Raw genomic sequence first — 12693 nt, 5'->3', positions numbered from 1 at the left:
TCGCAGCATCGCTGAAGCGCTCGGTCCCTAAAACACCGGCTGGAGACCCCCTGCCGCTGCCATGGGTGGGTGGATGAAGATCTCTCTGCTGCCTGTCCTGCGGGGAGACCCGGGGAAAGGCTGGGCAGGGAGGGGCTGTGCGGCCTTGTGGCTGGTGGGGGGGGGGGTGAGGGAGGACGCTCCTGCAAACAGCTGGCAGCAAAAGCGTCACCTTCTTTCTGCGCTGGGTCTAAACTGCCCAGTGCAGCCGGACAAGGAGCCGGCCATGGCACCCCGGGGGCGCACCGGGCCGGGGGGGCGGAGGAGCTGCGCACCGGCGCTGGATGCCGGCAGCCGGGGCCGGCGGTGGCTGCGGACCGGGGCCGGCGGGAGGCCTGGGAGGGGACAGCTCTGCCCGGGCCAACGCGCCGGCGGGGCCGGGGTACCGCGCCGGGGGGAGCCGCGGATGGGGGTGGCGGTTGCCAAGGCGACGGTTGCCGGGTGATGGGGAACGGGGGGACGGGGGGCGGGCGCCCCTCCCCGCGCCCTTGCGGCGGTTCCGCAGCGCGGCCCGGGGGTGGGGGGGATGCGCTGACGTCACCGTTCCATCCCCGGCTCGCGCCCTCCCGGTCCCCCCCGCCCCTCCCGCCCCCCTCCCCGCTTCTCCCGGGCGGCGGCGGCCAACCAGCGCGCGGGGCGGTGCGGGGCGGGCGGGGACCGCAGGGGCGGGGCCGCCGCCATCCGCACCGGCACCGGCACCGGCACCGGCACCGCACCGCACCGCTCGGCCTCATGCCGGCGCCCCCCGCCCACGGCTGAGCGCTGCGCCCCGCCGAACCGGGGACGGGCACGGACACCGGCACAGGTAGGGGCGGGCGGCACCGCGCGGGACGGCGCAGCCCCGCCGCGCTGCCGGGGTGCTGGCCGAGGCGGGGGGGGCCCGGGGCTGCCCCCGAGATGGCGGTGCCGCCCCTCTCGGCCCCGGCGGGGGCGAGGCGTGGCGGGGAGCGGGACGCGCCTCCCGGGGGGCCCGGCGGGGCGGGGGGCTGCGGCCGGCGGCCATTTTGCGGGGCCCCCCCGAGGCGCGGGGGAGGGGGGGGGGGGGGCTGGCTGCCCGCGGGTCCCCAGCGCGGCAGCCGGCGGGTGCCGCCCCGGCTTCCAGAAGGATCCCGCCGAGGTGGGAAGGGGGGGGGCCGCTTTCCCAGGGACCGGGCGACGCCTCTGCGGCCCCGGCCTGGGGAGGGGGAGGATGCCGTCCCCACAGCCCGGGGGAGGGGGCACACGGGCCCCTTTTCACCCCAGAGCCGCCCCCGTTCTCCCCTCCGGGGCAGGTGGCCCTGGCGATGAAGCTGAGCCATCTTGCGCCATCATCATCATCATCCCTCAGAGTCAGCGATGGCGCTGGAGGGAGCAGTGGGTGCCCAGCTGGGGCTTTCACCCCGGGGGGGGGTGGCTGGCGAAAGCACTGCAAAAGCCGAGCCTCTTGCTTGCCCCACAAGGACGAGCTGCTGCTGCTGACCTTGCGCTCGAGGGCAGCTGGGCAAGGGCCGCCATGTCACCGCAGGCCAGCGCCGATGGCTTCTGGCTGGAGGAGGGGGTGGTCCCCGGACAGAGGGGCTGGTGCAAAGCCCCACGTTTGGCCACCCTGGCTCCCAGGGAGCAGCCCTGCACCGGACCCATTGTGTTCCTCCTCCTCCCCCATGGGGCAGCGTTCCCCCCCTGGACCCTGCAGACCCCCGTGTGCCGGGGTCTCCTGCCTGTTTAGATCCCACGCCTCGGCTGCGAGGCTTGGGGAGGACAAGGAAGCAGCCGAGCATCTCCCCTGCCACCTCAGGGCTCTCATTCCCAGTGCCCAGAGCCCCTTGGCAGGTAGCCTTGGTGGCATGGGGGGCAGGGAGGACAGCAGCCCCCCGCTGGGGTACAGGCGGGGGTGTTGTGGGCTCTGCCATCCCTGCACGCTGATGCTGACCTCCATTTTGTCTGGGAGGTGGCAGCTGGTACTGGCACAGATGCTGCTGCCACCCCCCCGCCTCCCTGCATGTGACCAGAGCTGCAGCCCCAAACCCCGGGGGGTGTCAGAACCTGGCGTTATCCCCTGACCCCCAGCTGCCCACCCCTCTCTGTGCCCAGCCCTGCTGGTAACCCGCCAGATCTCGCTGCCTCTTCCATGCAGCTTTTCCCCGCTGTGGGTTTTAGCGTGCAGAAGAGAGGACGGAGAGAGCGGGTGATGGAGTGTGAGGTGACTCGCCTTTGCAGCACGGATAGGGAGCTGGCTAGGGATGAGCAAAACTCCTCATCCACAACCTTAAATTTGCTACCTGCAAATTTAATCTGCATTGAAGTTCTCGGGGAAGCTGCAAACGCTGCCCCGAAGCCGTGTCCCCCATTGGGGTGGGCAGGAGGTGAGGCACGGGGCAGGGTGCCCACGATGGCAGCGGGGACGCTGGATTTCAGCTGGGAATGGGGAGGCACCTGCCCCTGCCCTGGGCTGTCCTCTGAGCTGCTTCCCCACCCGTGGGTGCTGCTCCAGGGAAAACTGCACTGTCACGGCCCCGCACGCTGCGCGGGGCGGGAGGCGAGCGGGGAGCAGCCACAGGGCTCGGTTTGCAGGCGCCGATGGTGCCGCATCATCTGGACCAGCTGCCCCCTGGGTCCCCCACTGTCCCCGTTGTCCCCAGAGGGAGGGCAGCGTCCTGCGGTCCCAGACGGAGCTGGGGAGCCCCAAGGAGGGGTGCAAGGGAAAGGTGTGTTAAAACAAAGCCTGTGGGTGGCTGGGAGCACCATGGCTTGGGAGGTGCAGCCAGGCAGGGCGGCTGCCCGCGCCGCCGAGGTGATGTGGGGATGCAGCGCAGACAAAAGGAGAAACTTGCTTTGGATTTCCCTCGGTGCAGGCAGCTCTTCATCTGCCAGAGCTGCCTGCAGCCCCTGCCCCATGCTGGGCGCAGGAAATGGGGCATCCTGGCGGTGCCGACCGCATTAGCATCACTCGAACCCCAGTGTCCTGCAGCACGGCATGTCCTGGCAGCATCCTTAGGGGAAGAGTTTGCTGTGGGTGGCACTTGGGGACAATGCTCCCCATCCCGCTGGTCACCTCTCAGCCGCAGCAGGAGGGCTGCCAGTCGGTAGCCCTCGGATTTAAGAGCTCTCGTTAGCTAATCTCTGCCCAATTAATTTTAGCTGATGCAGTTAATCATCACTCTCTAGGCCTTTCATTCATCACCGAGGGCTGGCAGGTGTGCCAATAGGGATGGGCAGAGTGCAGCAGGCTATGTGGGATGGGGGGGGGGGTAAGAGATGCGCTGCAGAGTTGGGGGACAGGTCTGGATGTGCCCCTGGCACCATGGCCCCAGGGACTCTGCTGTCCTCCTCCGCTGTCTTCCTTGTGTGTGAGGAGGCAGGGAGGGAGCAGGGAGTGTGGCGGCGGGGCTGGCCCGCTCCCAGCGAAAGGCTGATAGCAGCTTATTGAATTTCTCTCGATGGCGGATTAAGCAGACGGTGGCTGACTGTCCCCAGGCAGAGCAAGCTGGCTGGGCTCAAGCTGCCCGCCTGCCCTGGGGGAGGCTGCCTGCCCCTGCCCTGCCTGTCCACAGCCTGCCCGTTGCGGCGTGTCCCCTCTCTCTGGGGGATGCCGAGCGCCTGTGGCCAGAGATGCTGGTGGTGCTGCCACGTTACGTGGGCTGCAGGCTGGATTCCTCCCCGTAGCTGAGCCAGGAAAATTAAGAGTTGGGGTAAGGAGAGGAGGCTCGGGAGGGAGGTGGGCAGAGGGCTGCTGGCGCTCCCCAGCCTGCGGTCCTTGCACCGCTGTGGCAGAGATGGGACTAGAATGCTGCAGAGGAGCAGGAGGGAAGTGGTGCGTTGCCGACCGAGGAAGATGAAGAAAATGGATGGAGACAGAAAATGGAGCCGAGCTTGCAGCTCTGCAGCCTGGAATACCAGCAGGGAGAGGAGCCCCTAGGTGAGCCAGATGGCTTGCTGGGAATATGCTGGGATGTGGGCATCAGGATGGCAGGGCAGGGAAGGTCCTGCTGGTGGGGAGGGGGCTTCTCAGGGCCAGCAAGGGTGGGCTGGAGAGGTACTGGTGTGGGGCGAGCAGCCGCCGACGGAGGGCACGCAGCAAGACAAGGCACCTGAAAAAGTGGGACAAAGAAGAAATGGGAGCTGCTTTGCAGGAAGTGATAGGGCTGAAGGGGGCTGTGATGGGAACAGTGTGGGAGCGAGAGGGAACGAGGGCAGAGGCTGAAGCTGCCCGTGGTGGGCAGCGGTCGGTCCCAGGGCTGGTGGGGTCCCTGATGGGTGGGCCCACGCTCTGCTGCCCGCGGTTCTTGCCAAGGGCTGTGCTGCAGGGCGAGAGCCTGGGGACCTGACCCACCTCTTCATAGCTCTGGGAGCTGGAGAGACTGCAAAGCAGGTGGGGAAGAGAGCTGTCCTGGCTGTGGAAGGAGGAGAAGGAAGCATTTGACGCAGGCAGTTAGTTGTTGGGTGCTGCGTGGGGTTTAGCCCAGCAACGGATCCATTGTCCCTGAGCACCAGCGGTGCCACAGGGTGGAGCAGCTCGAGCCGACGGCCTCGTGAGGATGCTGCCGTTCCACCCAGGAATATAGCGCATTGTTTCCTGGGAAAACCAACTTTTTCATCCCCTTTTGGCAAGGAGTCCTGTTTAATTTTTGCTTTGTCCCCCATCTGAGAAAGCAGCAGCATGGGGAAGGCAGAGGCCCTTTGGCATGCGGCAGCCTGCTCGCTGGCTCAGAGACTCAACGGTGTTGTTAAACGCCCACTTAAAATAATCTGTGCTCAAGAAAGCCTGAGACCAAATGCTTGAACTCTGGAGCTGGTGGTATTTAAGGGTGTGATTGCTGGCTGAGCTCCAGAGCCATCCCAGTGGGGCAGTGAGGGGAAGGTTTGGGAACTCCAATGGGAGATTTGTCCTCCTTCTGCCGTCAGGGATGCAGGCTCACTTTTAAAACAGGCAAACCATTTTTGAAAGACAGCCCTGAGCTTATAATACTTTCTGGCTGCAAATTTTTTCCACTGCACCATGAATATACCTGCCTTTGGGCAGAGCATATGTTGGTTTTCTTCCCGCCCCCTCTGGAAATGAAAGCTGTCAAACCTCAGTTAGTTTTAAAGCCATCCCCTTCTCTTGGGACACTTTCCATTCTGTGGATTTATTTTTTCCTCTTTTTTTTTTTTTTTTTTCCCCCCCCTCTCATTTTCTACAAATTCAGCTGTACTTTTCACTTCCACTATGGGAAAACCCATCTTGGGTTGAGGACCCATCCTTACCACTCCACTTCCTTTGGGTCCTGGTCCACATAACCAGAGCTGTGCCGTTGCTCACTCCTGATCTCCTTCATCCCAGAGGGAGCATCCCGCTGGCAAAGACCAGGCTCAGAAAACCCCAGGGCTTTTGCAAACACCCTTGCAGGAGTCCTGCAGGCAGAGTTGCCAGAGGAGCTGGTGCCTGCCCATGCTGTGGGGTGCTGGGTTCCTCCTCCACTGGCAAGTTCAGCATGGGGAGCCAGGGAGCAGGGGACAGGCAGGAGAGGGGGTGGACATTAGAAAGCAGGAATGGATTTGGTCAGGGCTTATCCCGAAGGACCCAGTGGTCAAGGGAATGACCCCAGCATCCTTTTCTGACCAATGCTAGTGAGGCTTAACTGGGACTCAGGGAAGGTGGGACTGGCTGCAGAGAGCCCGGACACCAGTCCTGGATGAGCTGCTGCTCTGGGAGATGTTAGAGAGGTTTGTTTCATCTTGTGAGGTTTGTGATTAATAATTTATTAGCAAAAGGAGTGGTAAAATGATCGTGAGCTGGGAGCTTCAGCTGAGTGTGATCACCACTGGCTTGCTGGCTGGTGCTGTTCCTGCTGACACCGCGCATCTGCTTTTGCTGGGAGCTGAATGAGAGGCAAATGCCAGGGGTTGTGTTCGACAGCCGCCTCCTTTCTCCACGCGAATGCCATCGTTTTCCTCCCCCTCTCCACCCAGTCCTGCTGCCCAGTCCCTGCTCTGCTAGGGCTGTAGTGGAGGCAGGAGGCTTGGGTGATGGGCAGGGGGTTGTGGGCTTGCTGGCAGGTGAGGGGCTACCTGCTCAGTGCCATGGGCACCCCGGGATGGAAAAACTGCTCCTCGAGGGTCACGCCAATGCTGACAGCGCCTGTCCCCTGCTGTGGGTGCCCGCTGAGTGATGCTGCAGGGTGGTGGAGGCGCTGGGGTAAAGGCAGGTATGTCCCCCAGAACTGAGCAGGGGTTCCTGACCTGAGATACAAGGGGGAGGCAGTAGAGGCAAAACGTGAGCAGTTGGAGGGATGAACCAAAATGTCGTCTTTCGGGCAGAGGTGTTCCTGGGAGGAACAGCCTGTTGCATGGGCTTTCTGCTCATTTTTCCAGCATGGCAACGAGATGGGGATTGGGATGAGAGCATTCCTAACTCCCTTTTCTTCTGTTGTTGCAGGACAGCCGCTGCTCCCCGCTAGCAGGACCCACCTCCGGCCGGCGCGATGGCGGGAGCATCTGTGAAGGTGGCGGTGCGTGTCCGGCCCTTCAACTCCCGGGAGATGAGCCGGGAATCTAAATGCATTATCCAGATGTCGGGAAGCACCACCAGTGAGTGCCAGTGTCGGGGGCAGAGGGGTTTGGGAAGGCTTTGGGTGCTGCCTGGGGGGGAGGGCATGTGGTCCGGCTGCAGCAGCGACTAGCGGGCTGCTGGGATCTTTGGTGTGGCTGCCTGCAGCACCCGGTGTGTTTGGAGGGGGGAGTCTGGGGGGAGATGTCACCTTCCCACAGGGAAATGCAGTCCTGTTGTTGAAACAGCAGTGGTGGGATCTACGTGGCACCAAGCCCTTGGGTTTTGGTGATAATGGGGCAGCATCCGCCACAGGCAGTGGGGGAGGAGGAATCAGAAGAACCTGGAAACGCTGGTGCGTGGATGTGGGGTCGAGGGTGCCTGGCTTGCAGTTGCCTGCCAAAGTATAGAATCTGTGCACCGACCAAGAGCGTCAGCTGACAGCACAGCCTGGCTGGGTACCACGCACCATGGTGTGCCGGGACCCTCCCTGCTTCCACAGGGCTTGGGGCTGCAACACGAGCAGGGTGGAGGGGCAGGGGTGGGGTTTGACAAGGGAACAATGTGCTCAGACAAGGGGGATGTAGCGTGGGGGCTTGGGGCCAACTGTCCTGTCAGGAGCCCATCCGGCATTCACCCCTCTTTAAATAATGGCTGCTGGAAGTATGGGGTGGGAAAGGTGGCCCAATCCCTCCTCTTTGGCTCTGAAAGCCTCCACATGGGACAGCATCTCAAATGACTCCCTCCCTGCCTGCCTGCCTGGGGCTTCCTGTGTCACCCGTGGCAGTGGGTGAAGCACCGATGCCACCCGTGGGAGGGTGAGGAGGGCACCAAAGGGTGCACGGCGGCTCTGTGACCCCGCCAGGTCCCCCGCTCACCCTAGGCCTGGGGAGCAGGGATAGTGGGTCCGTGGGGCTGTGTCTGCCAGTCTCTGGCGTTCCAGGGGAGCTCCCCCTGCCTGGCTGTGCAGGGATGCTCTGTCTGCCTGGGGTGCAGAGCTGCTCCCCTCACGGCGAGGAAGCCTCGCTGGCACAGCAGGAGCTGCACGAGTGCCTGGGCCTGGGCGCAGGCAGGGGAGATGTCCCTGCTGGCCCTGATGGGTTGGGGGGACCTGCCATACCCCAGGCCCAGTTTGAAGCATCGGGCATCCCCCACCTCCGCCGTGGCCGTGTTTGCTCAGAGCGATCTGCCCATGCCCGTTCTGCCACACCCAGCCCTGCTGTCTGCAGCCCCCCAGGCTCCTCATCCCCCTGCCTGCACTGGGGAGGGGGAGCAGGGCTGTGGGCAGGGCGGGGGCAGCGTCCCAGCCAGCCCGTTGCTGACGGGGAGGTTTTTCTCCATGAATGGACAAACTGTCAGCTAATCCCCTCGGCTGGGGGGGGCGAGGGACAGGCGCTGGCAGGGCTCTGGTGCCCGCTTCTCCTGGTAGCCAGGGGAGGCAGGAGGAGGCCAGTAGTGCTGCCTGCCCCCCTGCAGAGCAGGACTGTCTCAGTCCCCTGACTTCCCACAGAGAAGCCAAAAATAAATGTGTTTGGGGGGTGAGAGTGAGTTTCCTCCTTGCCAGGATTATTTGCAGAGACACCTCCGTGTGCCGGGGCAGGGGAGGTTGTTGTTCTGCCTAGTTCATTAAGCCCCATGGAGGGCAGTGGGGACTGGGGGCCGGGAAGGGGTCAGCCCTTCTCTGCCATCCTTTTCCCCCTAAAGTTACAGCTGCTGCCCTCTTGGCTGGCTGAGCTGTGGCCACCCACCTGCTTGCCAGCACTGCTGCTTTGTTCCCGTGGCACCCACCCCTCTGCCCGGGCACCAACACCCCCAGCCCCTCTCCTGGCAGCTCCCGCCAGGACGAGGAAGGGACCCTGGCTTTCATCCTGCAAGGCCATTAATATTCTCTGGCTGGAGCCATGCCTCCATGGGCTTTAAAATATGGTGATTATTTTCTCTCCTGGGGGTCCTGGGTTTTATACTGCTTGGTGCTTGGCCACTTGCTACACTCTGCCATGCCACTGGCCCTTCAGGGTGAAGATGAGGGTTGTCTCCGGATGTTTTCCTCTTCCCCCTGTCTGTATGACTGTGTCTTCCCCTACCCCACCCCCATTTTTTAATCCCTTTGGGCCAGAGCATGAATTTTTTGCAGCAGCTTTGCAAAAGCCCTGGGATGCTTGGTCACAGGAGAGGAAAAAACCCACGGGTGGCATCCAGCCCTGTGGGGGCAAATACATGGGAATGAAAGGGGCATGGGGAGAGCGTTTTGGCTCGGGGATGGGAGATCTGCTGCTCGTGGTGTGCTCCCTTCTGCCCCGTGTCCTGGTCTCCGGCCTGCTGGGCCAGCTGGGAGCTGCAGCTGGGATGCTTGGAGCTGCTCGGTGCCATCCCTGGCTGCTCCTCCACCCCGTGCCCAGCATGGGCTGGCACTGGGATGCAGAACAGCCGTCTTGTGCAGCCCCATCCTGCCTGCTCCTGCTTTTGCCTCCGTTGGACTAGTTTTTTTGGGGTGCTCCCATTTGCTCTGGCTAGGGTCACCTCTGCAGGGCAGAGACAGACCCGAGCTGAGCGCCGGGGGGGCTGGGTGGCATGGCAGAGCTGCCAGATGAACCCCAAGAGCCATTGGAGACGCTCATCCCTACTTCTTGCATGGCCTCTGCACCCACTTTTCTTTGCAACAGCCACTCACACACCCTTAACACACCAACCAAGCACCGGCAGGGGTGGGCAGCCCCCGTGGCTGCCTGCGCTGCCCAGAAAGGCCTGGTGCTGTTTTGGTCTGGATCTCAGTGGGGACCTCCAAGTCCCCATTTGCAAGTGTGGGATGGGCAGTTGCTACGGAGATGTCACTTCTCAGCCTTTTCTCCTGAGAGAGCAGCTCTGGCTCTGGTAATTAGTCTGCTCAGGATGCAGGAGGCATCCAGAGCATCTGAGTCACGCTGCCGCCAGTGGGCAGGCAGGCAGGGAGCCAGTGCCCAGTCCCTCTTTGGTGCTGGAGCTGGGCTCCTGCATCCCGGCAGCACCACGCTGCAGTTTCACAGTTGGAGCTGGATCCAGACCCCACTTCCCACCCTCCACCTGCCTGCTTTGCTGCCTTTGCAGGCAGGGATGGACGGGGCTCAGGCCAGAAGTGGCAGATCCCTCCTGGGGGAGAATCCCTTGTGGCAACGAGGGAGGAATTTGGAGCAGAAAACATCCATATCCATAACACCACACACTGGGGCACCTCTGACTTCACAGGGCTCGGGCTGCACCATGCCTGCGGCTGCTTGGGAAGGTCCCAGCTTGAATCCTGAGCTGGCACGATCCCTGTCTGAGCACCAGCCCCAGGGCAGGGCAGGTTGGGGCTGTGATGGAGAGAGCTCGGTGCTGTACAGTTTCTTCATCCCCGGTGGTGGTGGGGAGCAGCTGGGGGCTGTGGGCACGGGAGCTGCGCTGCACCAGCCCACAAGGTCATTTCAATGTCGCCTAACATGGCTGATGGCTGAATCTCGTGGTTACCCTGCTGGTTTGGGTTTCTTCTGACGCATCTGTTGTTTCAGAAAAAAAAATCGTCGTAAATGCTCTACAGGGGGAAAAAAAAAGCAGCGAGCGAGAAAAAGTGATGCAGTCTCCAATTTCCATGGCAACGTCCTTTTCACCAGGGGATGGGAAAAAGCAGGCTCTTGTTTCCACTGGCGGTGTGACACGAGGCATTAATCACCCTGCTGGGGCTGAGTACCCAAAAGAAAGCGCAGGGGAGGAGTGGCAGGAGCTGGAGGAGGCCTGGGGGAGCCCAATGGGGCCGTGGCTGCTCCCACCCCCCCAGCGCCGAGGCGTGTGGCTTTGGGCACGGTCCCCCCAGCTGTGGGGTGAAGGAAGACTGTGACCTGCCTGCGCTGGTGCCTGTCTCCTACAGACAGGTGCTGACGTAGGAAGGAGCCTGCGGGAAGCAGCCGTTTCCCCCACACTGTGCCCAGCAGGATGTTTGGGCAAGGCTCTGCCCTGCTCCCTGGGCTGGCGCAGGCTCTGCTGCCTGTGGCACCCACCTTCTGTGCTGGGGCCTGGGGGCTTCAGCATCTGTGGAGCTGGAGGGTCCTGGACTGAGGTTTTGGACTGAACCTCATCACCCTTTCTCCCCTCAGGAGTGGGATGCAGGTGGCAGGGGTACCGTGGGTGGCCAGGTGACCCCATGTTCCTATCTGTTTTCCCCCAGCTATCCTGAACCCAAAGCAGCCCAAAGAGACACCAAAAAGCTTCAGCTTTGACTATTCCTACTGGTCCCACACCACGGTAAGTGGTGGGAGGCCTGAGCCCACCTGGAGCGCTGGGCTGGGGAGAGGCAGAAGGACCTTCTTGCCAAATTTCTCCTTGTCCCCCTCCTTTCTGCAGCCTGCAGACATCAACTATGCATCTCAGAAGCAAGTGTACCGCGACATTGGCGAGGAGATGTTGCAACACGCCTTCGAAGGCTACAACGTCTGCATCTTCGCCTATGGGCAGACGGGGGCTGGAAAATCCTACACCATGATGGGGAAGCAGGAGAAGGACCAGCAAGGCATCATCCCACAGGTACCTCCTGGTGAAAAGCTGCCTGTTCCCCTGGTCCCAGTGGGAAGCCCAAAGGAAAAGCGACGAGGGGAGCAGGGCAGGAGCAGGGCTAGGCTTTGCCAAGGTCTAGCACAGCCCTGCCACGGCAGCGAGCTGGCACAGCTCTGCCAGAGAGCAGGGCGACGAGGAGGGTCATGCCAGACTCCTTGGAGACTGGGTGAATTGTGATCTGGCCACATGAGGCCAGTGTTTGTGAGCAGCAGTAGTCCGAGCACTGTGCTTGCCGAGAGCTGCCGTGTGCTGGCCGAGCAGGGTGCTGGGGGGTCTCTGGGGATGCTGAGCCCCCCATATCAGCAGGGGGGGGTTCTGCCAGCTCCCCAGGAGCCATCCCAGCATGCAGGAGCAATCATTTTTGGGGTGAGAAGGTAGAAATCCCTGTGGCCTGGGCACCCCGGGTGGGATCATCCTTCTGGTGGAGGGGCTGAGCAGCCTGGCTCTTCTCTCCGCAGCTGTGTGAGGACCTCTTCTCCCGCATCAACGACACGACGAATGACAACATGTCCTACTCCGTGGAGGTAGGCACCCTATTGCCTGCCTAGTCTGGCTCCAGCCCCCCACCCAGCTCTCTCAGCCGTGCTGGTGTGCAGATCTCTCTTTGGGGGGTCCCGTCCCTCAGTGTGGGGTGGGTGGGTGGGCAGGGCCTGATTCTGCCTATGCGCTGAGCATCCACACCCTGCTGGCTGCTAGCCCTGCCCATGCCCTCTGCTCTAGGTGAGCTACATGGAGATATACTGCGAGCGTGTGAGGGACCTCCTGAACCCCAAGAACAAGGGGAACCTGCGGGTGAGGGAGCACCCCCTTATGGGCCCGTACGTTGAGGATCTTTCCAAGCTGGCCGTGACCTCCTACAATGACATCCAGGACCTCATGGACTCTGGGAACAAGGCCCGGTGAGTTGGGGAAGCAGGAGATGGCCAGGATTGGGCGAGCTTGCAGACATCTCCAGAAGGTCCTGTTTACCCTCCTTGCTTTGCCAGTCTGACTGCCCTGAAGGTGGCAGTTCCCTTCAGTCTGAGCGTTGGGTACCCCCCCACTTATTTTCACTTACCTCCTTCCTGCTCTCAAAACGCCGTGGCGCCAGCAGGAGAAAGCCTGGACTTTTACACATCTCCTCCCACAGTCCTCTCCTGTCCTCCAGACTTGCCTTTCCATCATGTACCCTGTCCTGAAATGAGCCCTGGCCCCATTGCCAGCAGCTCCAGAGTCCCCTGCAGAGTGTCACACCTTCCTGTCCTCCTCTCCCTGCAGCACAGTGGCTGCCACCAACATGAACGAGACCAGCAGCCGCTCCCACGCTGTGTTCAACATCATCTTCACGCAGAAGCGGCACGACGCTGAGACGGACATCACCACTGAGAAGGTGCGAGCAGAGCCTGGAGGACGCGGGGGAACCCGCATGGACCTGGGAAGGGCTTCGTGTGCTGTCAGCAGCACTTCGGACGAGGTGGTGTGGCCTGAGGGAGGGTTGAAACAGGATGGAGATAAGTCCCAGGCACACTTTGGGCTCATGGTCCCTCGAGGGACTGGCCCCTGGATAGGATATTAGGCAGCTGGTAGCCTCTGGCCCTGCCTGGATC

The 12693-nt window shown here is 62.3% G+C and overlaps 1 protein-coding gene across 25 annotated transcripts in view; it reads left to right on the top strand.

Annotated features, from left to right (window-relative positions):
• The first annotated feature begins 694 nt into the window (after positions 1-694).
• Positions 695-12693, top strand: part of KIF1A (kinesin family member 1A) — a 41824-nt gene continuing 29825 nt past the window's right edge. For 24 of the 25 annotated variants that reach the window (XM_074833313.1, XM_074833311.1, XM_074833310.1 and 21 more), the window contains exons 1-7: positions 695-844; positions 6434-6585; positions 10722-10798; positions 10898-11077; positions 11566-11631; positions 11828-12006; positions 12365-12476. In XM_074833313.1, coding sequence (XP_074689414.1) covers positions 6480-6585; positions 10722-10798; positions 10898-11077; positions 11566-11631; positions 11828-12006; positions 12365-12476 — 720 coding nt within the window. In that variant the 5' untranslated portion in view covers positions 695-844; positions 6434-6479. Of the gene's footprint in view, positions 845-3918; positions 3935-6433; positions 6586-10721; positions 10799-10897; positions 11078-11565; positions 11632-11827; positions 12007-12364; positions 12477-12693 lie in introns of those variants that run through there. The other variant, XM_074833287.1, reaches the window with a different exon arrangement.

Source organism: Strix aluco, chromosome 9 (genome assembly GCF_031877795.1).
Source record: "Strix aluco isolate bStrAlu1 chromosome 9, bStrAlu1.hap1, whole genome shotgun sequence".
NCBI lineage: Eukaryota > Metazoa > Chordata > Aves > Strigiformes > Strigidae > Strix > Strix aluco.
The sequence above is the reverse complement of the archived record's forward strand: the minus strand, read 5'-3'. Positions and strand labels throughout refer to the sequence as shown.